Source organism: Malania oleifera, chromosome 13, assembly GCF_029873635.1.
Source record: "Malania oleifera isolate guangnan ecotype guangnan chromosome 13, ASM2987363v1, whole genome shotgun sequence".
Lineage (NCBI taxonomy): Eukaryota > Viridiplantae > Streptophyta > Magnoliopsida > Santalales > Ximeniaceae > Malania > Malania oleifera.
The window spans coordinates 675336-699535 of NC_080429.1; the positions used below are offsets into that span (position 1 = coordinate 675336).

The following is a 24200-nucleotide window of genomic DNA, read 5'->3' on the forward strand; positions in this document are numbered from 1 at the left end:
TGAAGTAGCTCGTGCATTGTTGTTTACTACCAATATGCCAAAAATGTTTTGGGGTGATGCCATTCTCACAGCTACATATCTCATTAATAGAATGCCTAGTCAAGTTCTCTCTTTTGCCTCACCTCTTCAAAAATTCTAGGCATTTTTTCCAAACTCTCGTCTCGGCTCAAATCTCTCTCTCAAAGTGTTTGGTTGTACTGGTTTTGTCCATATACATCATCAACATAAACTGGATCCACGTGCCTTCAAATGTGTCTTTCTTGGCTATTCTCTTACCCAAAAAGGGTACAAATGTTATAATCCTGCAACAAAAAGGGTATTTGTTGGTCTTGATGTTACTTTTTTTGAAACTAGTCCTTACTTCCAAAAGCCCTTGCTTCAGGGGAAGACTTTGAGTAGTCAAGAAGCTCAAGTTTGGGACTTCAATACCTTTATTACTGAACCTGAGCATGTCCCAAACATTGAAGTTGTCCTAGACACTGAGCCTGTCTTGAAAAGTGCTCCTAATCTACCAAATACAGAAAAAAACTTGAATTCAGGGGGAGATGTAGGAAAACAATATAACAAGGAGATACTTGTCTACTCAAGAAAGCCAAAATTAAAGGACATAAAGAATCTCATACCTGAGGCACCAAAAAAGTCAGAACAGGTGATAGATCCAAGCAACCATGAGTTTTTATCCACTCCTGATCAGGTAATGTCTTCAAGTAATCTTGAGTCCTTTGATAAACTTGCACAGGTTGATCTCAATTTACCCATTGCTCTCAGAAAACAAACTCGGTCATGTACTCTCCATCCCATTTCCAAATTCATGTCTTACAATACTTTGTTTATAGGGTGTCGTGCTTTTACCTCTAATCTTGACAGGATAAAAATTCCAAAGAATATTTAGAAAGCCTTTGAGATCCTTGAATGGAGAGAGGCAGTTATGGAGGAAATGCAGGCTTTGGAAAAAAAATGGAACGTGGGATGAGATGAATCTACCACGAGGGAAGAAACCAGTGGGCTGCAAATGGGTGTTTACTGTGAAATACAAAGCTGATGGGACAGTGGAATGGTACAAAGCCCGCCTTGTTGCAAAAGGGTTTACTCAAAACTATGGCATTGACTACACAGAGACTTTTGCACCCGTGGAAAAACTGAATACCGTCCAAGTTCTCCTAGCCTTGTCAGCCAACCTGGATTGGCCACTCCAGCAACTTGACATCAAGAATGCTTTTCTAAATTGCGAACTAGAAGAAGAAGTCTTCATGACGATACCACTAGACTTTTGTAAAAGGGGTGAAAAAAACAAAGTATGCAAACTCAAAAAGTCCCTGTATGGACTCAAACAGTCTCCAAGAGCCTAGTTAGATAGATTTACAAAGGTGATTAGGAGCTAAGGATATCAGCAAGGACAATCAGACCATACCATGTTCTTCGGACAGTATAAAGATGGGATGAATACAATTCTGATTGTATATGTTGATGACATCATCCTAATTGGAGACAACATAGCAGAGATGGACATGTTGAAGAAAGTCTTGGCCACTGAGTTTGAGGTAAAAGATTTGGGTCAAATGCGGTATGTTTTGGGGATGGAAATTGCTAGATCAAAGAAGGGAATCAGTGTTTCTCAGAGGAAGTATGTCCTAGACCTCCTAACTAAAACTGGCATGCTTGGGTGCAAACCAAGCGATAACCCCATTGAAGTAGGAAAAAGAAGAGAAGACATCGAAAAACTTGTTGAATCAGAAAGGTATCAGAGATTAGTTGGCAAACTAATTTACTTATCACACACTAGACCCAACATCGCATTTGCAGTTAGTGTGGTGAGTCAACACATGCATTCACCAAGGGAAAGTCACCTAGAAGCAGTGTACAAGGTTCTTAGATATCTCAAGGGATCTCTTGGCAAAGGACTATTCTTCAAAAAATGTGAAAGCAAAGAAATAGAAGTCTTCACAGATTCTGATTGGGCAGGATCGGTAGAAGATAGAAAGTCCACTTCCGGGTACTGCACCTTTGTATGGGGAAACTTGGTGACTTGGAGAAGCAAAAAACAAAATGTTGTGGCCAGAAGTAGTGCTGAAGTAGAGTTTAGAGCAATGGCGCAAGGGATATGTGAAGGACTGTGGTTACGAAAACTCTTGGAGGAGTTGCAGGTCACGGTAAAGTTCCCTATCAAACTTTACAGTGATAACAAAACAACCATTAACATCTCTCTCAATCCAGTTCGACACAACAGGACCAAACATGTAGAATTGGACAGACACTTTATCAAGGAAAAGGTTGAAGAAGGAACCATTTGCATGACTTATGTTCCTACCAAAGAACAAACAACCAACATCTTCACCAAAGGACTACCTCGACAAAATTTTGATGATTTCACATACAAGTTGGATATGGTCAACATTTATGATCCAACTTGAGGGGGAGTGTAGAAATCCTAAGGATTATTAGAAATCCCGAGAATAATGGGTCAATGATACTAGAGATTGTATAGGGATTTCTAGCCTAATACTTGGGCATATTTCATGCTCCTATTTTAGGCAATTCTTTCCTTGTTGATATACAGTTTGTATTATTTATAGAGAGTTGTTATTGTACATAATTGATTCAAGAAATGTAGAAATCATTCATTCTAATTTTAGTATATTGGCGTGTTATGTTGGATGGTATTGCTAATTATGGGCCAGGTTTCAAGCCTCCATCTATGCAATAGATGAGGGCATGGATCCTTAAAGATGAAGTGAAAGACATCGATGGCATGCTGAAAGAGCATAAAAAATGTTGGAAGGAATATGGATGTCCTATCATGGTTGATGGATGGACTGATGGGTGTTCAAGGGTTTTGGTTAATTCCCTTGTGAATAGTCCTATTGGTACATGGTTTTTAAAATCCATTGATGCTTCTGATTCTATAAAAAATGGTGATTTGATGTTTAAGTATATGGATGAGGTGGTTGAGGAAGTTGGTGAGGAGAATGTTGTGCAGGTGATAACTGATAATGCAAAGAACATGATAAATGGTGGAAAGAAGCTTATGGAAAAGAGGGAGAAACTCTATTGGGCTCCATGTGCTGCACATTGTTTGGATCTCATGTTGGAGAATATTGCAAAATTGAAGATCCATGCAACCACAATTCTAAAGGCTAAGCAAGTTGTGAAATTTATTTATAATCATCCTATGTACTTGCAATGTTGAGAAAGCATTTCACCAACAATAAAGAACTCATCCGCCCTGTAGTGATGCGTTTTTCTATCGCATTTTTGTCACTTCATAGCACTTACAAACAAAAGCAAGGCCTTCAATCTATGTTCTTTTTAGAGATGTGGTGCACTTCTACATATGAAAAAATGCATGAAGGTATAAGGACTCGCTCAATAGTTTTATTTGACCAACATTTTTGGCCTCACGTGGCTTATGTTATCAAGAGTGTTGTTCCTCTTGTGTGTGTTCTAATGGAAGTTGATTATGAGAAAAGACCAACCATGGGGTTTCTCTATGAGTTGATGGATTCGACAAAGGAAAAATTTGCTGCAATTTTTTCTAGAAATGCCAAGAAGTATGGACCATTTGGAGAAAAATAGATGATAGATGGACTCCACAACTTCATCACCCTTTACATGTTGCAAGATATTATCTAAATCCCCAATTGTGTTATAAGGAGAACTTCTTTGATTGTGAAGAAGTGAAGAAAGAACTATTTGAATGCATGGATAGAATGTTGAGATATGAGGAGAGGCTAGCTGCAGACATCCAATTGGATTTGTTTGATAATGCATGAGGGGATTTTGGGACTCGAGTGGCTATTGACTCTTGAATGTTGAGAAATCTAGGTCAAAATAATACTTCAGTAAAATTTAGTTAATTAGTAGTACTCTATCCTTATTTCTTCTTATAACTTGGAACCTAAACATATATCTATATATATTTGGTAGCTGATTGGTGGAAGCATTTTGGGACGAAGACCCCAAAATTGACGAAGTTTGCTATTTGTGCTCTTAGCCTGACATGTAGTGCTAGTAGATGTGAGAGGAATTGGAGCACATTTGAGCAAGTTCTTAGTTTTTACAAATGCCATGTTATTATCGTTTCACTCAAATATGAAAATATCTTCTAATATCTAAAAATTTAAATGGCTTAAACTCAATTGTAGATTCATACGAAAAATAGGAATAGATTAAAGCACAAGAGATTGAATGCTCTAGTTTACGTGAAGTACAACACCAAACTGAGAGAGAGAGCTCTAAGAAGAAGACAATTATGATCCAATATTGGCGGCGGAAGTAGTTTCAGATGATGAATGGATCACTGAGAAGGAAGAACCTATCCTCTCAAAAGGTACTTCTTGGTTTGATGATGAAAATCTCCTAGAAGTTGATGCTATTAGAGCTTTGCCCATGGTAGCTTTTGAAGGAGATGATGCTTAAGCAACATAAGCTTCTGGTAGCTCATATTCTATACTTCCTAGCAAAAAGAAGGTTAGTGATTATTGTGAGAACTTGAGTACATACATATCAATAGTCATTTTTGTATGTACTAATTTATAATTCTCCATTTGTCCTAAATCCTAACCTATAGCTTTATTGAATATCTAGGCACTCGGGACAAAGGCAAGAGGCCAACATTGGTCACAATTGAGGAAGACGATGATGTTGAAGAGGGAGAGGGGGAATTTATAAGTGGAAGAACTCCTATTATAGATGAGTTTGATGAAGATGAGGACTTTGATGAAGATCTTGATAGTTCCCTCTAAACTTTGTTGATTTAGATTAGATTCTTAGAAATTAGAATCTTGGATGATGAGACATTGTGATGCTTTAATTTGGCTTTTTCTCTTCTTTTTGTAATGTTATGGTTCATGCTTATTTTTTAACATGTATTTTTTTTTTTTTTTGTGTTTGTTAGCTAAAATTGGCCTATATGATATTTACAAATTATGTTTTTATTTTTTTCTCCACAACAACTACAACAAAACCTAGCCTTAGTCCCACTAAGTGGGGTTGGCTATATGAATCCTTTTCTGCCAATTTATGCGATCATGGACCATTTCTTTTGATAGATTCAAGGATATTAAATCTTTACTCACTATCTCCTCCCAAGTTATTTTAGGTCTACCCCTACCCTTTCTACTACCCCCCACAGTAATTAAGTCACTCTTCCTTAGAGGTGTACTATGTGGCCTACGTTGCAAGTGTCTATACCATTTGAGTCGTCTCTCCCTTATCTTATCTTCTATAGGAGTTACACCTAACTTACCACGAATATGTTCATTTCTTAATTTATCTTTCAATGTTATACCACTCATCCATCTAAGCATTCTCATCTCGATAACTTTTACTTTTTGGATATTATGTTTCTTCGTCGCCCAACATTCCGATCCATATAGCATAGTTGGTCTTATAGCTGTCCTATAAAACTTCCCTTTCAATTTTAAGGGTATTCTACGATCACATAGCACACTTGAAGTACTTCTCCATTTTACATAATTTTTTACTATATATAAATTAATTAATTAATTAATTATTTTAAAAAATACAGTCCCAAAATGCTTACGCCTTAAGGCTGATGCCTTGTCTCGCCTCGCCTCGCCTCGCCTTGCCTTACGCCTTTGCCTTTTAATAATTGATAAAAACTAAGAAAATACCAGAAGAATGATGGAAAAGTACATTAGTACCTGTGTACAAAAACAAAGACGATATTCAAGACTGTAATAATTATCGTGGAATTAAGATTATGAGTCATATGATGAAATTATAGGAAAGGGTAATTGAAAAATAGAATAAGATTAGAAACGAAGATTTCAGAAAATCAATTTGATTTTATTCCTGGGAGATCAACAGTAGAAGCTATTTATCTTTTAAGAAGTTTAATGGACAAGTTTAGGAAAAAGAAGAGGGACTCGCATATGGTTTTTATTGACCTAGAGAAAGCTTATGGTGGAGTACCTAGGGAAGTTCTTCGGTAGGTCTTATAAAAGAAGGGAGTTTGTAGTAGATATACAAAGGTCATTAAAGATATGTATGATAGAGTAGTGACTAGCGCTAGGATTGTTAAAGGTGAATCTAGAGATTTTCCAATCATAATAGGTGTACATCAAGGTTCTACTTTGAGTTCTTATTTTTATTTTAGTAATTGTTGAATTAATTAATAATATCCAAAATGTGATCCCTTGGCATATGTTGTTTGCAGATGATATCGTGTTGATTGATATTAGTAGGAGTGGAGTGGAATCTAAGTTAGAAGTTTGGAGAGCTACATTAGAGTCTAAAGGGTTTAGGATAAGTAGGAATAAGACAGAATATATGAAATGTAATTTCAATAATGTAAGGAGTAGCAATAGAGAGAAGATTGAACTTGATAATCAAGAGATTAATAGCACTAATAGATTTAGATATCTTGGATCTATTTTGCAACTTGAAGGGGAAATTGAAGAAGATGCAGTACATACAATTAAAACAGGCTAGGTAAAATGGAGGAGTGCGTCATGTGTGTTGCGTGCTTGCAGAATACTCTTAAAATTAGAAGGAAAGTTTTATAAGACGACTATTAGTCCAGCTATGTTTTATGGTTTAGAATGTTGGGCAACTAAGAAACATGTACAAAAAATAAAAGTTGATAAGATGTGAATGTTAAGGTGGATGAGTGGTTTAATATTAAAAGATAAAATAAGAAATGAACATATACGTAATAATTTAGGCATAACACCGGTTGAAAACACGATAGGAGAGGGGCAGTTTGGATGGTTTGGGCATTTGAAACGCAGGCCTGGTAGACCACTTGTAAGGAGGAGTTAGTTATTGTGTCTAGCATGAAAATGGATAGGGGTAGATCCAAAATAACTTGGAATGAGGTAGTGAGGAAAGATTTATTAGTGCCCTTTATCTAATAAAGGAAAACGCTCTTGATTGGGTAAATTGGCGAAAAAGGATTCATGTAGTCGAACCGCCTAATGGGACTTGAGGCTTGTTGTTGTTGTCTTATATCACTGAAGTTGCAAAAAGTGAATAAAATAAATATATGAAGGATGTCATATCTCTCCATCAAATCTATTAACTAGCAAGTAAATTGTTTACTACTATAGCGCTAGTTATATTTAGTGGGTGTAAGGCCTAGTGCAACTTCGCCTGTGATGCACCTAATATCCTAATTTTTTCACACATAGCCGGTCCCAAGCCCGAGTAAAAGTGGGTTATGTGAGATAACTGATAGCCAATGTAAAATTTGTCAGATCACACTATGATATGAATCCTTACTGAATATTTACTGGGGCGTCCCCTATGATCGTCGCATTGCACTTGTGTCACCCGGTTGTAGTAAAAATGGAGTAGGAATTATTGTAGATAAAAACTTAAAAGATAGCGTTATTGATGTAAACAAAATAAGGGATAAAATTATAAAAATCAAGATGGTATTGGGCCAAGAGATAATAAATAACATTAGTACTTATGCTCTTCAAGTATGCTAAGCAGAAAATCTTCAAAGATTATTTTGGGAAGATATGGATAGTATACATGGCATGCCGGGCATAGAAAATATTCATAGGAGGAGATCTAAATGGACACGTTGGAAGGGATAATAAAGGTTATGTGAGGATACATAGAGGAAATGGATATGGAGACAAAAATAAGCTTGGGGAGATGATCTTAGACTTTGCTATGTCATATGATTTTATTACAATGAATACTTGCTTTAAGAAGAGAGAAGAACGCTTAATAACTTTTAAAAGTGGACAAAATAGAAGTCAAATAAATTTTTTTTTAACTAGGAGGGTAGATTGTTTATCATGCAAGGATTATATAATTATTCCAGATGAAAGCCTAACCACACAACATAGAGTCTTAGTGTTAGATATATGTATTAAAAAATAGAAGAAAAATGATAAAATAAACTAGTGTAATAGAACTAGGTGGTGGAACCTAAAGGGAGAAAATATAATAAAATTTAAAGATAAAATGATCAAAGATAGGGATTGGATTATAGAGGATGTGAGAGATACAAATACTCTTTGGAATAGATTAGCTAGTTCTATTAAAAAATAGCAAAAGAGATTTTAAGTGAATCAAGGGAAAGATTCTCGAATAGCAAAAAAAGTTGATGGTGGAATAAAGATGTCCAAGACTCCAAAAAGCCGTAAAGACAAAAAGAATTTGATATAAAATGTGGCAAAAATGTAGAAACATGGATACCTTTGAAAGTATAAAAAAGCGAGAAAAATGTAAAAAAGGCCGTTAGTGAAGCTAAACATAAATCATTTAATAGTTTGTATGATAGATTAGGTACAAAAGAAGAGGTAAAAGATATATTTAAACTTGCTAAAGCTAGAGAAAGGAAGAGTAAGGACATAAGAAATGTAATATGTATAAAAAGTGAGGATGATATTGTCTTGGTTAAGGACGAAGACATAAAAGAAAGACTAAAAAGGCTAAAAATATGAGATCTATTCGCAAAATTAGAGTTAACGAAGATAAGTTTGCACTAAAAAAGATGAAAAATGGAAAAACTATAGGACCGGATAACATCCCAATTGTAGTTTGGAAATGCTTTGGTGATAACAAAATTATATGGTTGACTAATTTATTTAACACAATATAAAAACTTAGAAAATGCCAAATGAATGGAGGAAAAACACTTCAATGCTTATACACAAAAATAAAGGAGATATTCAAAATTGTAACAACTATCGTGGAATTAAACTTATGAGTCATATGATGAAACTGTGGGAAAGGGTAGTTGAACAAAGATTAAGGCTAGAAACAAAGGTCTCAAAATATCATTTTAATTTTATGCTTAGGAGATCTACAACATAAGCTATATACCTTTTAAGAAGATTAATGGAAAAGTTTAAGGAAAAGAGGAGTGTCTTGCATATGGTATTTTTTAACTTAGAGAAAGCATATGATAGGGTACCAAGGGAAGTTTTATGGCGGGTTTTAGGAAAAAAAAGGTGTATTTAGTAGGTATACTGATGTCATTAAGGATATGTACGATGAAGTAATGACTAGTGTAAGGACTATAGATGGAGAAACTAGAGAATTTCCAATCATCGTACGTGTACATCAAGGATCTGCTTTGAGTCCTTATTGTTTTGCTTTAGTGATGGACTAACTGACTAAAAGTATTCAAAATAAGGTTCCATGGTGTATGTTGTTCGTGGATGATATTGTATTGATTGATGAAATGAGGGGTGGAGTAAATGATAAGTTAGAATTATGGAGAGAAGTTTTGGAATTTAGAGACTTTAGGATAAGTAGAAATAAGATAGAATATATGAAATGTAATTTTAGTAACGGTAGGAGGAATATTTGGAGACAAAGTTAAACTTGATGAAGAAATAAATAATTGTAATGCCCCGAACCCTTATACCCGGTCAGGTGTGTTATACCTAATTAATTCCTGATATCCATAAATAAATACATACATACGCAGCGGAAAACATAACTATGATCCTCAATCATATAAATAAATACCAGAGTTTACTAATTCTATCCATATTCCATAGCCAATCATAACCTGTATCCCCATCTATACACACATCTCCAACAATATTCAGTATGTTCCACGACCATCCATAAAATCCAGAAAACTTAAGACGTAAAACATAAAACATAACTTATTTACATCCCAAATATCATTAAAAATATTTATACCCTTTTCTTTATCTAGGACTCCAAAAATGTTATCAACCTCGAGCTTCTCTAAGCTCGTTTACGTGGTGGTCCTGAAAAAATAAATTCATATTCGGGTAAGACACATCTTAGTAAGGAAAATAAATAATATATATTAAAACAGCGTGTGATCCACATGAGATTCATGAACAACATTTTAATAACATTTGCAAGCCATTAACATAAATTCTGAAAACATTTTGTGATCCTATTCAAACACATGCAGAATATTTACCCACGAGACTACCCAAGGATATGGGTGATTACCCGCCCATACATGTAGCACCTCTCTGCCCTGATATATTAGGCAACCCAAAGGTCACAACTGAAGCATACTAGGACACTCACTTTACTTAGTAAGCCCTCAAGTGATAAATTAATCTCGTACTCGCACAATTCATACAAAGTTTATCAGCGAAGACTCCCAAGAATAAGGAAATCTACCCGCCCATACAGGTAGTTTTCCTCTGTCCTAGTGCGTTATGCAGCCTACTGCTACATCTGATACTACTAGTGCACTCGTCTTTCTCAGCAAGCCTTCAGGCGAAGAGTTTGCCTTGCCCTAGCATAACATGTTCTACTAACATAAATACTTGATAATACCATAATATTCTGTCTGTCGTTATTTAATCATCCATATCTGTTCATGTTCATAACTTTAGCATTTCTTCGCATTTCACTTTACGTAACCTTTAACATTTTACATCGTTCACATTTCACGTTTCATATTCATATCATTCACGTTTCCATTTCATTCATTTTTATTTTATTCATTAGTACTAGAGCTCCTTTTAGATGTACATCAGTTAGTCCACATAGATATGGGCTAGAATCTGCTAACACAACTCCTTTTAGCTGTCATCAATTAGTCTACAGGTCCTTTTAGCTGTCATTGTACACATGGTTGCATTATCAAACACAAACAACGTAGTCCTTATACATTTCATTATCATTGCATTTCTTACATAACCTGCATCTCATACATATGGCATATGTTCAAATAGCATTATTATCCACTTATGCCACACATTTTAGCAGAAAAGTTCATACATTGCCTGTAAAATAAGCCAACCAACAATTAACGTTTATATACTAAAAATCTACCTTCATTTCTTACATAATTATCCTGAAAATGTTTTCCACTTTTCTTAGTTCATTTTCACATATACGTAACTAAATAAGCAGCCCTAAGCTCAGAAAAACATTATTTACATGGTTGGTATTTTATACTCACTTGAACACATATACATATATAACATAATCCATTTTCATTTCATATATGAAAACCTTATTTAACATATAAAATTTCCTCCTTACCTGAATCCTTGAACTACACCAATAGGTATCCCAATCTGATGCCTGTGATGCTCATCCGAATTCTGGTTCAAAAACCTTAGTTTAATGAGATAAACTCCAAATAACCTACTATTTCAGCAATTTCTCAATTTATAAACCTTAAATAAACTTATAAAAATCCAAAACTAAGAATCTAGGCCCTTACCTCAACTTAGGAGCATTTCCTGAAATGCCCATTTTAAAAAACTGATCCGCTAGATGTGTAGAGAATCTTCCCTAGAACACTGTAGTAACTTCCGTTTAGCGATTCGGGCTGAATCCGGGCCGGATTCTTAGAGAGAAGGGAGAGGAATCGTTTAGAGAGAGAAAAACTGAAGGAAAATAAGTTTCCTTCGCAGAGAAGCTTCCCCAAACCTTCTTATACTCGACTTTGCCACGTGGACTTGTCGACGAGAAGATAAAACTCGTCGACGAACCACTGAAGAATACTCGTCGACAAGACCATGAGCTCGTTTGATGAGTTTCAGAACAGCCAAAACCCTCTCGATTAATCCTCGTTGACGAGACATACTTACTCGGCGACGAGGCACACAACATCACTCGTCGACGAGAAAATCCTGCTCGTCGACGTGCACCTGCTTATTATCCCTTTTTAAATTTCTTTTCCCTTTCTTCTTTTTTCCTCTTTTCCTTTATTCCTTATTTATTATTTTCATCTATTATTTTTCCTAATTATTTTATCATTAAAATTTTTCGGGTCATTACAATAGTACTTGTAGATTTTGATACCTTGGATCTATTATGCAAGTTAAAGGAGAAATCGAAGATGATGTAATGCATAGAGTTAAATCAGGTTGGGTAAAATGGATAAGTGCTTCAAGTGTGTTTTGTGATCGTAGAATACCCTTAAAATTAAAAGGGAAGTTTTATAGGATAGCTATAAGACCAATTATGCTATATGGATCGGAATGTTAGGCGAAGAAGAAACAAAATATCCAAAAAGTAAAAGTTATCGAAATGAGAATGCTTAGATGGATGAGTGGTATAACACTAAAAGATAAATTAAGGAATGAATATATTTGCAGTAAGTTAGATGTAGCTCTTATAAAAGATAAGATAAGGGAGGGACGACTCAGATGGTTTGGGCACTTGCAACGTAAGCCACATAGTGCACTAGTGAGGCAGAGTGAGTTAGTTGTTGTGGGGGATAGTAGAAGGAGTAGGGGGTAGACCTAAAATAACTTGGAATGAGATAGTAAGGATTTAATAGTCCTAAATTTGTAAAAAAAAAAGGGTTCATGATTGCATAAATTGGCGGAAAAGGATTCATATAGCCGATCCCACCTAGTGGGACTTAAGATTTGGTTTTGTTGTTGTTGTTGTGTTGTAAGGCCACGTGTCTGCTGCTGATGGCGAGAGTGAAGGTGCTACTCAAATCCCTTATGCTGTCCCACTCCCAACTGTCGTAATTCGATTGTGACTTGACCCATACCCTAGAATTTTGCTATGCATGCAGATTGTTACGACAACCCAGCCAACAATCCCCACCCCTCCGTCAATAGCCATGGGGAATCACACCAGTGAACTTGGCTTAGATACTACCATTTGTAAGAATGAGCGTCTCTGGTTCCACCAAAATGTAAAGCTGTTTGTGAGAGTACTAATCAAATCCTTACCTTACAGTCCATATGCAACAGTTCAGCTGTGCCTTGACCCACAGTCCAGTCCTTCACTCCACAAGAAGATTGGTCCCACAGCCTTGTTTGGGCGGGGGGGGGGGGGGGTGGGTGGGTTTCTTGGAAATCATATCTCTAAACCATATTTGGCAATTGAGATGCTGTTTCTTTGCTAGACTGATCTTGACACTATGAGGCAAAGTTGCTCAGAGAATAAGTAAAATGAAAGATTGGTTAGTTAATGAGTTACACCAAAAAGATTTAAAGATGTGCTTCCAATACTAATCAGATCTAATATGAAATAGATTATAAATCACTATGATTGTTAGTGATGATCCCGCTTTTGAACATCGCATGAGTCCATTTTTTTCGGTCGTAACATTCGCATGAGTCTGCTTTTCTATATATTTGTTTTCAGTCTTTATGTGAATCTCTGTGGTCCTGGTAACATTTGTTATCAATGTGGTTATTTTGGTAACACAAAAAGTTACATTAAGTGACTGATCTTGATACAATGAGGCAAAGTTGCTCAGAGAATAAGTAAAATGAAAGATTGGTTAGTTAATGAGTTAAACCAAAAAGATTTAAAGATGTGCTTCCAATACTAATCAAATCTAATATGAAATAGATTATAAATCACTATGATTGTTAGTGATGATCCCGCTTTTGAACATCGCATGAGTCCATTTTTTTCGGTCGTAACATTCGCATGAGTCTGCTTTTCTATATATTTGTTTTCAGTCTTTATGTGAATCTCTGTGGTCCTGGTAACATTTGTTATCAATGTGGTTATTTTGGTAACACAAAAAGTTACATTAAGTGAATCCATTCTTGATTTGATGATTTTATTTCATATGACCTACTTGTGGTTTCAAATGACATATGTCAATCCAAATTGAATGGTGGCTTATTGGATTCTTTGGACCAGCAATTTTATTTGCTATTTGGTTCTCTAGTGGTAATCGAACATCTGTTTGCCTTTCTGTTTGTCTCTCACCCTCTCTCTGTCTCTCTTAAACATTGTTCAGGCACTTTTTATATTTAAGGTTGGATTCTTCTATCCTTTTTGCTTTGTTTTTAAATGCCTCAATGCTTGTTCATATAGGCTTTTAATCTTGAAGTGTTCTAGTCTGAACTTGCAGATATTCCTTATCATTTAACATTCTTAACTTGGCTCAATTTGTTATCGAAGGGAACTGTGAGACTTCTTTTCCAACCTGCTGAAGAGGGAGGTGCAGGTGCATCCCACATGATAAAAGAAGGGGCTCTTGGTGATGCTGGAGCGATATTTGGAATGCACATTGATTATAAAAACCCCACAGGAAGCATATCATCTAGTTCAGGACCAACCTTAGCTGCTGTGTGCTTCTTTGAAGCAAAAATTGAAGGAAAAGGAGGGCATGCTGCAGAACCGCACAAAAATGTGGATCCGATACTGGCTGCATCGTTCATCATTTTGGGATTGCAACAGCTTATCTCCAGAGAAGTAGATCCCCTCCAGAGTCAAGTATTTCCCTTTTAATGATTTTTTCTAGTTAGTGCACTGGCTTTCATATTGTTTTATTGTTTTTGAACTTCTGTGCCAGTGCCTGTGAGTATAGCTGATGAGTTTTTGATCAATTTCAAAGAATCCATGCACAATGACCTCTTACAAGGGTAATAACACACCTGTTTGATTCTTTTGCCCATGTGTAATGACACGCAGCATGTGCACACATACCATGCATTGCCCCTTCATGACTGCCTCAGTTTGAAATGTCACCAGACTCATGAGATTACTAATTTTATCTGAACCAACAACTTCAAAGGGAATTTTTCATGCTTACGCATCAATCCAATATCTTTTAGCAGTTATAAATGCTGTAGAGACTTCTTAGCATATAGAATACTGAAACTTGGTCTTAATATAGGTAGTTTTTTTTTTTTCATGAAGGTCTTATCTGTTACCTATGTAAGAGGTGGAATGGCATTAAATTTAACTCCCTTATGTGTTGAACTTGGGGGTACTTTAAGGAGTCTGACTACTGAAGGATTGCATCAACTCCGGCGAAGGGTCAAAGAGGTATTTAGCAATGCTGGCTTTTATTGAAAGAATTGCAGAAAAAAAAAAATCATATCTATTGTCATTAAATGGTTCAAGCACCTGTTTGAACTATTGCCAACTCAAGAGATTGAACTTTGAAGCATCAATACACTTATTCAATGTATGGCTAGTTTTATTTGTATATATTTCCATGTTCTTTGCCACAGTTTATTGGTATTTGTGTCTTTCTGATCTTTGTCTGGTGATGTCCATATGATTGAATTTAGATGGGTTTTACAAGCATTTAGAGGATCTTTTGCTGTTTTTCGTTCATTTGGTGCACTCTTCTATGGTTTTTGGCTGTTGTAACTATCGAAAGTCTTTTGCCATCAATTTCCACTAAATGAATTGAAAACACCTTTCTGTTGATTGAGGAAAGAACATTTAAGCATATTTTTTAGCTAGTTGCTAGTAAAATCTGTTTCTATTGAATCATATGTACACAACCTTTAGAAACTGCTATGCATGGTGGTAGAATGCACTATTAGGAGTTCATGATGAAGTGTGGGTTTGTTAGACGTCGGTGGAGGAGCTCTCAACTATTTCTTCTGTTGGTTATGGGAAGGCTAAGGATGTTAGGAGACTGTAGAGCATGCCCTTTGTGCTATATTATGGAGAATTTGATTGGAAACAAATTCTGGAATTTTTCTGGAAAGAGATTGTCGATGGATCTTTGTTTACTTCTCTTTGGGCTTATAGTGCAATCTGCTTTATGGGCTGCTGACTGTCAACCAAGACTGGGAGGCATTATTAAGTTGATGCTAGTTTTTCTTTTCTCGTTTTTTCACAGTTGACTTCTTGTTCTCCCTATTGTATCTGATTCTCATTGCTAGTTTCAATAAAGCTTCTTTAAAAAAAAAATTGTTTCGTTGAGTTTTTTTTTTTTTTGGTAAAAGAGGGCGGCACCTCCTAAATTTTATTAGAAAACTTCTCATTTATGGCGGAAGAAAACCATTGTTACAATTTTGAGACTTTGGGACAACAAAAGCAAATTCCAAGACCCTAAAACTGACTTAATCAACATAAACCAAACCAAAAAACCAAACACCAGCAACCAAAAAAACAAAAAATTGTTTCGTTGAGTTGTTTTCCTACTTTGTAGAATTTATTTATATTATTAGTGACCCCTTAATTATCTTCGATATTATTGAATAGAGGAAATAGAACCTAGAAAATACCATATACACTTTCTTCATCTGTTTGATTTTCAAATGAAGCTTCATCCTTTTGTTACTTAAGTAGCCCATAGTCATTTCTCTTGACTTGAAGCCATTGGATGGAATAATTGAGCAATTATGTGATCTTGGGGGACTATGTTCCACACTTTCTCCTGCATGCTCGACTACTTTGTTCTCGAGCAAACGCTACCAGCCACATGCTTCTCTGTTGGTACGTTGTTGGCCTCAGAGAGGCTTTAACATGTTTCAGCATGATTTTTGACTGTTCCATACAGAACAGATTGTGCAAGCATTTTCTCATAACCAAATTCTTCAAGTTTTCAGTGAATTGCTAAATTGTTTCTAGCAGTTAATGAAGTAGCTGGTTCATGTAATAATTGCTGGTGTGGAGCTTGTTGTAGGTTATTGAAGGCCTGGCAGTCGTACACAGATGCAATGCGTATATTGACATGAGAGAAGAAGATTACCCTGCATATCCAGCAGTTGTGAATGATGAAAGATTGCACCAGCATGTGCAGAGGGTTGGCAGATTTCTGCTCGGTCCTGAGAATGTTAAGGCAGGTACAAAGGTGATGGCTGGTGAGGACTTTGCTTTCTATCAGGAAGTGATTCCTGGAGTCATGTTTAGCATTGGCATTAGAAATGAGGAACTGGGCTCGGTTCACTCCCCGCATTCCCCTCACTTTTTTCTGGACGAGGATGTGCTTCCAATTGGGGCATCACTGCACACTGCTCTTGCAGAGACATATCTGAATGAGCACCAACATTCTGGTGTACTTTAACTCTTATGTTTAATATGTAGGAATAAAATGGGATTGGTCATTTTAAAATTTGCGTTTCATTAAATTATTTTAATCCCTATTTTATTGTGTATGACGAGGTCTTTAGATAGGATCCCCTGCAGTTGCAAAGAGAGAGAGAGAGCTGTGCAAGAGGGGGGGAGGCTAGTGGGACTCATGAACTGACGAGGGACGGCCCCTAGCTTGATATTAACGTGAGGTGGATGGCATGCACCAGGGGGCGCCGCCCTATCTTCGCGACTCTCACTTGCACAAATGTACGTTGTGGAGAATTAATTCAGAAAGTGCTGGCCCCACCGTTTGTTTTTGAGCCTTAGGTATGTGCATATATATTATACATAAAACCGAAAAAAAAATGACTAGTTGTTGTAATTAAACAAGTCTTTTGAGTTACTCTTGTTTAATGACATTATAATATATCTGATCGATCAATGATCTCCAGCTGAATTGAATTTGTTTTGGCAATATTAAATGTTGTTACAGTAGTGTGTATATATAATTTGATATGGAGTTGATATTCCATGCATGAACATATAATAGAAGTATGTTTGAAAGAGTTTGATGAAGAAAGTGCAGGCCGAGACAGCAAGGCCTCTGGCTGCCATGAGACGATCATTAATTTATTATGTAAGCTATGGCTAGGGTGGGTGGGTGCCCCACCTCAACCTCCTATCCCAACCTGCTGTGATAATAAAGATGAATTGAAGAGAACACAAAGGGATGGGGGCGTTGGTTGCATGTTTGTTTTCGAGTGGGAAGTATGCGTGGGGCAACTCAATCCCTTGTGGCTGAATGCCTAAGTCTCTCTCTCTCTCTCTCTCTCTCAGCAGCAGCGCCATAACTGATGATTTAACGCGCACACAAAAGCAGAGCATCACACATGCTGGGGGAGAGGGTCATATATAGTATGTGTGGAAGTGATGAATGGCACGCCAGTACCTCCCTTGTTTTAATCAGCTATCCCAATTCAAGAACAAAAGGAAGGGGGCCACCCCACAGGATGGATGTTCGTTGGGGTGTGGAGACCCACTCATCACAAATTATAACTAATTATATATATATATACATACACTGCACCTGCATATGTAACTGATAAATCCACCAGTGAGTGAGTGAGTCAGCATTCCTTAGGAGGTAGACGAATGCGATGGATCCGGTTATATCTCTTCCATACCTAGGCCCTTTAATTGTCATGTTGAAGATTCCTCAGGACCATGCATGCATAAATTTATAAGGAGAGAGATCTCACCTTAATACCTCAGTGCTGTGTTGTTTTGGTGTCAAGGAGATTTATGGATAGCCAGTAAATCCTTTGTAAACACTCTATAAACCGACTTTCCATAAGTGACGGTATTACACTTTTAGTGACGGTCAGTCTCCGTCACTAATAGTACGTTGAGACGGCCGTTATAGTCATCCATCTGTAAGTGATACTAAACCGTCATTAATAATTAATATCGACGATTTTCTACTATTAGTGACTGTTTAAAACTGTAAAGTCATCATCTATTTTTTAGTGATTCTCTTCTCATATTTTGCTTCCTTAGCTTTCTAACTTTAAAAAACACCTACACCCACTCTCTCTCTCTCTCAAACACACACAGACACAAAATAAAATAAAATAAAATAACATGCACATACACACCGACACATACATTGCTAGCCTCTTTCTCAAAGCTTACGATCATTTCATAATAAAGAATATTCTATATGTACCGATGGATCGCAAACTAAATAAAGAATGTATGATTGATAACTAAGCAAGTGAAATTCAGATTTTAAATTTAGATTTGTGTGATTTTGAATAAATACAGTCTAAATTTGTATCAAGCTTCTTCTAAATGTACATAAATTCATATTAACATCTCAAAATTCATATTTTCAAGTACAGTCTTAACAATGATGATTATGTGTTTATGCATGATTCTTTTATTTCCTTATTTGAAATATAGGATTCTTTTATTTATGCCTAAAACATGAATGCATGCTATGTTATCTAAGCAATTTCTTTTTTTAAAAAAAAGGCATTCTCATGTTACGAGTTCCCTTAAACTCAAACTCATTAACAACAATTGTATGGTCACCGGCCGGCCCAGCTTTTCTAAAAGCAAAAATAAAAGTGTAGGACTGATTAAGAATTAATGTTTACAATATATGATATATGTGTGCAAATGGAATTTTATTGACGCCCACCGCATTAATAATTAATTAAAGACTCCTACCTTAGTGGTTTTTCCCATTAAAAAAAACTGAGAAGAAGACACCTGCCACAGGGGAGAAGAATATACCAACACACAATATGAACTGCGCGCAGTCTCTCTCTCTCTCTCTCTGCCCTAAATGTATGTGTACGTAGTGTGCTCTGTGCATGTGTTTGTGTGAGTGTGTGTCTATACATATTTGTTTGCAAACCAATGCAATAATTTATTAATGTAGATGATGACCTGGAAGCTAAGAGTAGAAATATATAAGATATTATGTAAATGATGAAGCCATTATTTTTGTTTCATAACGTATTATATATAATTTTTTTCTTGGAACAAGGATTAAAAAAATGAAAATTTATTGGTAAACGCTCAAAAAAAGAATAATTTTAAAAATTTATTTAGACAAATAATTGTTAAAAATATGACTTAGCCATGTCATATTTTGAACAATCAATTAAAACTTTCGATTTTGAATGATGTATAATCATTATTATCTTTTAAGAAACTCTACATGAAAAAAATATTCTATGCAAAAAAAATGACGGCCAAAGTGACATACAGAGTTATATATACGAACTTTAATTATATATTAAATTCAAGAATTTTAATATATTATGGTTCATTTGGATCAAAGATTTTAATTGAAAAAAATGAAAGAAAAGAAAAATAAGAAAGAAACTCAATTTCCCATATATTTTCCTTTTCCATTTAATAATGTAAAAAATAAAAAATTATATTGACATGACTAAAATTTAAGAAAATATTAATGATGTATAATATTAAAATATTCCTCATAAATTTGATATATATATATATATATATATATATATATATTCGATAATCAAATATAAAAATGTAAATTTTTTGATATTTTTTTTCGTTAATATTTTCCTAGTTCAAAAGTCTGTGATGAGGAAATGGAAAGAGATGAAGGGCCATCAACTAACTTACTGCGCAAGTCTAGGAGTGGAGAGGTGTGTGAAGATGAGTCAGCAAATTAAAAGATGGCATGTATCCCAACTGCATCCACCACCTTCCTACTTTCCACTTACTCCATATATATATATAGAGGGCCGGCTTGGGCCATAAGCGAATGATTTAATTGGGAATCTTTAATATTTTGTTTAACTTTTATTTTTATTTAAAATTAATTTTTTAAACTTTTTGAGATGCAAAATCACTAATTAAAGTTTTATATTCAAGATTTTCAAATATTTCTTTTTCTATTGATAACATAGTCAATCCATTTAATATTTCTTGTGATATAATTGATCGCAAATAATTTTTTATAAGTTTAAGTTTTGAAAAAAATTTCTTTCCATAAAAGCTATTGTTTCAAGTATTGTTAATAAAATTCTATAAACAATAAATGCATTTAGAAAATAATCTATCTTTTTTATAAAATTCAATGTTTCAATTAGTTTACTCGTTCCTTCCAAACTTTCTTTTAAAATTTTCAATTTTGAAAATAAATCAAATTCATTAATATTTGAATGTGTTCCACACTTTAAAATATTCTCAAGTTTCAAATATTTTTGAAACCAAAAAATATTCTCATATGTTTGAAATTGTTCAAATCTACTCTCAAGTGAAATAATAGTTTGATCTATTATATATAATAAAAAATTAATCTTAAAAGATTCCGCAGTTGAGTGAGTTGTATCATCATTAACATTTTCATCAAATTATTTTTTCCTACTAATTACACGTTTTTTTTTTATACAAAATACAGGTTCAATATTCATTTCAAGTGCAATCTCTTTTGTTGAAATCATAGAAGATATAAATTCATTTTTCCTAAAATTTTTTAGAAAAATAATAAGACCTTTTAATTGATTAATGACGACATTAATACACATCTTTTGATTGTAAATTTTTACTAACACAATTAACAGCAAATAGTATGTCATACCAAATAATCATTCATAGTAAGAATTAAAAATTTTCCATCTCATAAGTTGCTATACAATAAGATTCACTCTTTGTTTTTGGATCATCGTTAGTTTTTTCTAATTGAAGTCAAGCATCTCTAATTTGAGAAGCTTGAAACCATATTACCTTAACACCCTCTATTCGACTTTCCTAATGTGTTTGTGATAATGATCATAGTTAAATTTGGTACATATTCGGTTAAAATTTTTCATCGTTTCGTAGAAGAAGAAAATAATGTATATATTCGTTGTACTACTCCAAAAAAAAGTTATAACTTTATAAAAATGATTAGTCATATCACAAAGTACTAGATTAAGACTATGACAACCACACGGAGTGTAAAATGCTCTAAGATTTATATCTAATAGTTTCTTTTGTACAAGTTGTTTTTCTTTCATCTTAGATCCATTATCATATCCTTACCCTCTTAAATTCTCAATACCAAGTTCAAATTTTTGTATGACATTTATTATTCATTAAAAAGTCCTTCTCTTGACGTACCATCTACTTTTAGAAATTCTATAAAATATTCTTCTATTTTAATTGGAATTGCAGAAAAATTCAAATATCGTATTATTAAAGACATTTGTTTTTGATGACAGACATCCGAAGTACAATCGAGTATGATTGAATAATATTTTACTTCATTGATTTGCTTCATAATTTTCTTTTTAATATTAAGAGTTAACAAATTTATCAATTCATTTTACATATTATGACCAAGATAATGATTATAAATTTCACTATGTTGAAAACATCGAATATGTTATTTCATTATTTGATCAAATTCTACTATCATTTCAATCAAACTTTAAAAAATCTCATTATTTTCTTGATAAATTCGTTCATTTTTCCCACAAAATGCCAAATTATTTTTAACAAGAGTTTTCACAACAGAAATAATTCTCAATAATATTTTTTTCCAATGTTTTTTTCTTTGTTAATTTATTCTTCCATATTTTTATCAATTGTTGTATTTTTTAATAATCTTAACTCTAAATCAACCCATTTACTCATATTGAAAATATGTTCTTCACTAATTTCGTGACTTTTAAGCTTAGTACCAAGATTTTCCAATCTTTACACTCTTTATTAGTTAGTTGTTGGTTATTTAATTTTTGGCCAAATAAGTTACAACAAAAACAAAATACTCTATCTAAATCTTTAGAATATATAAGCCATTTTTTATTATGTTTCTCTCCATTTGATAATTTTTGAATATAGTATATGTTTGAAAAATGTCTTGAATTTTTATCTTTTGGAAAAATTAAATCATTATCTATAATAGGACCTTTTTCAACTAGTAAATTTCGTAATTTGGTATCTATATTTTCCCAATAGTTTGGATCATAAATATTATCATAAATATTATCATCATTATTTATTGTTTTTCTTCTATATTTTTAAAATGTCTTTCAAAATAAACATCATTAGTTTACATTTCTTGTATATTATTATTATTATTATTATTATTATTATTATTATATTAGATTCTAATTCCATCTCCGGAATTGATTGCTTGTCTCCTGGAGGATTCTCATCTTACTCATTTATATTTTATTTAGAACTAGTAATAAATTTATCAAGAGCTCTCTTTTGAGATGACACTAATTCTTCTATTTTCTTTTTCTTTCCTTGTTTTTCATATCCGGATTCATATTTTCTCTTTGAAATAATTAAATTTCAAAGTTAACACTAACTATAAATTGACAAATTATGTAAACAAATAAAAATAAATTTAATAAATTTATAAAAATAATAGATTGAAATAATATAACCCGATTATTATTATTATTATTATTATTATTATTATTATTATTATTATTTCAAATCGATCAGTGAGTGAGACATTAGAGATATCAGATTCTTGTCAGATACAATGCTATAGCCTCAAAACTTCCAAAATCTAAGAAAAAATAGAAAAAAATTCAAAGTGAAAACAATAGAAAAATAATACACAAATATTCAAATCAAAATTAGGGTTGATGAAAATTATAGAGAGTCAGAGGCCCGGAGACAATGAACACAAGAGTCAGAGTAAAAATCACAGAGAGACCGAGAGATGAGAGTGAGAGAGAGCGTGAGAGATGGAGAGATTTTTTGAGAGATGGAAAGGCAGAGAAAGTGAGATGCAGTGGGAATTATTGAGATTTTTATTTCATTTGAGAGAGAGAGAGAGAGAGAGAGAGAGAGAGAGAGAGAGAGAGGTGAGAAATGCCGTTATATAATTGGAAATTGTGGAAATTAATGAGAAAGAGTCAAAGAGAGAATAGAGAAAATGCATGGGGAATAGGAGAGAATAAAGAGGGCATGGGTTGGGTGCGTTGGGAATTAAATGTAAGAGAGAAAATTGTTGTGAAGTTTTTGTGGGATGTTTTTGAAAATTAAATAACTAAGAGATTTGGTATCATTTAAGATTTACAAAATATATTAAATAATCCAAACCTACTTAATATAAACTATATATAATTATGGGGCCCCCAAAATTTTGGGACCCTAGGTAAGATATTCAATGGCTTATACAGTGAGCCGACCCTATATATATTAAAAATAGTAGATTTTTTAATTAATATTTTTTAATGTAATATATATATATATATATAGATGGTTGTCCAAAGGCCAAACAATTACTACTGTTATGCAAAGTCCAATTGGTATTTAAAAATAGATGGAGAGAAATTAATTAACTACAAAATTTGAAACATTTTTCTAATTTTAATTTAAAAATGATCTTGCAATATATATGAATTATTTGTATCACTTATCACTCATGGTTGAATTTTCAATTTTTTTTTATTTTAAAATTAAGTGATTTTTTTACCATATGTTGTATAAAGGAATGCCTACAATTATTTGAGCCAAGGAGAAATGTTTTTTTTTTTTTTTTTGGTTTTTTCAATAGTCAGCTGACAGTCATTAATTGATTGTTTAATATCTAAGAGTAGACTAAATATTAATTTGCTATCTTGAATGGTTAGAAATAAATAAATGTGAACATGATTTTGTTATTGCCATTTTTTATTTCTTAATTTTTTTTAAAGAATTTTAAAACTTTCAGCTTATTTTTTGGCTTTCTAAGATTCATAATTAATACATAGAAAATAAATAATTTATTTAGTCATGCAAAATAATTTTCATTTTTTATTTTTAGAATCCAAGGAAATTATGAAAATGATAAATTATTAGTTTAGAATCCGAGGAAATACTTTTTTTTATTTTCGCTTAAATATTTGTCTTATAATAATATGACATTAACTCATTTTGTTTAACAATTTAATTTTTCAAGCTGAGTAGAGACCAAACTTCGTTCATCAAATAAGTTTAAATTTCAAGTGTGAATCTACACTTTTCTTCCTTATGATTAAATTCAAATA

The 24200-nt window shown here is 33.6% G+C and overlaps 1 protein-coding gene across 7 annotated transcripts in view; it reads left to right on the plus strand.

Moving 5' to 3' along the window:
- The window catches only part of LOC131146023 (IAA-amino acid hydrolase ILR1-like 5), a 53126-nt gene extending 35947 nt beyond the window's left edge, over positions 1-17179 (plus strand). For 2 of the 7 annotated variants that reach the window (XM_058095277.1, XM_058095280.1), the window contains 3 exons: positions 13819-14133; positions 14560-14688; positions 16289-17179. In XM_058095277.1, the coding sequence (XP_057951260.1) occupies positions 13819-14133; positions 14560-14688; positions 16289-16669 (825 nt within the window). In that variant the 3' untranslated portion in view covers positions 16670-17179. The remainder of the gene's footprint in view (positions 1-13818; positions 14134-14559; positions 14689-16288) is intronic. The other 5 variants (XM_058095282.1, XM_058095278.1, XM_058095279.1 and 2 more) reach the window with 4 other exon arrangements.
- Positions 17180-24200: the final 7021 nt, after the last annotated feature.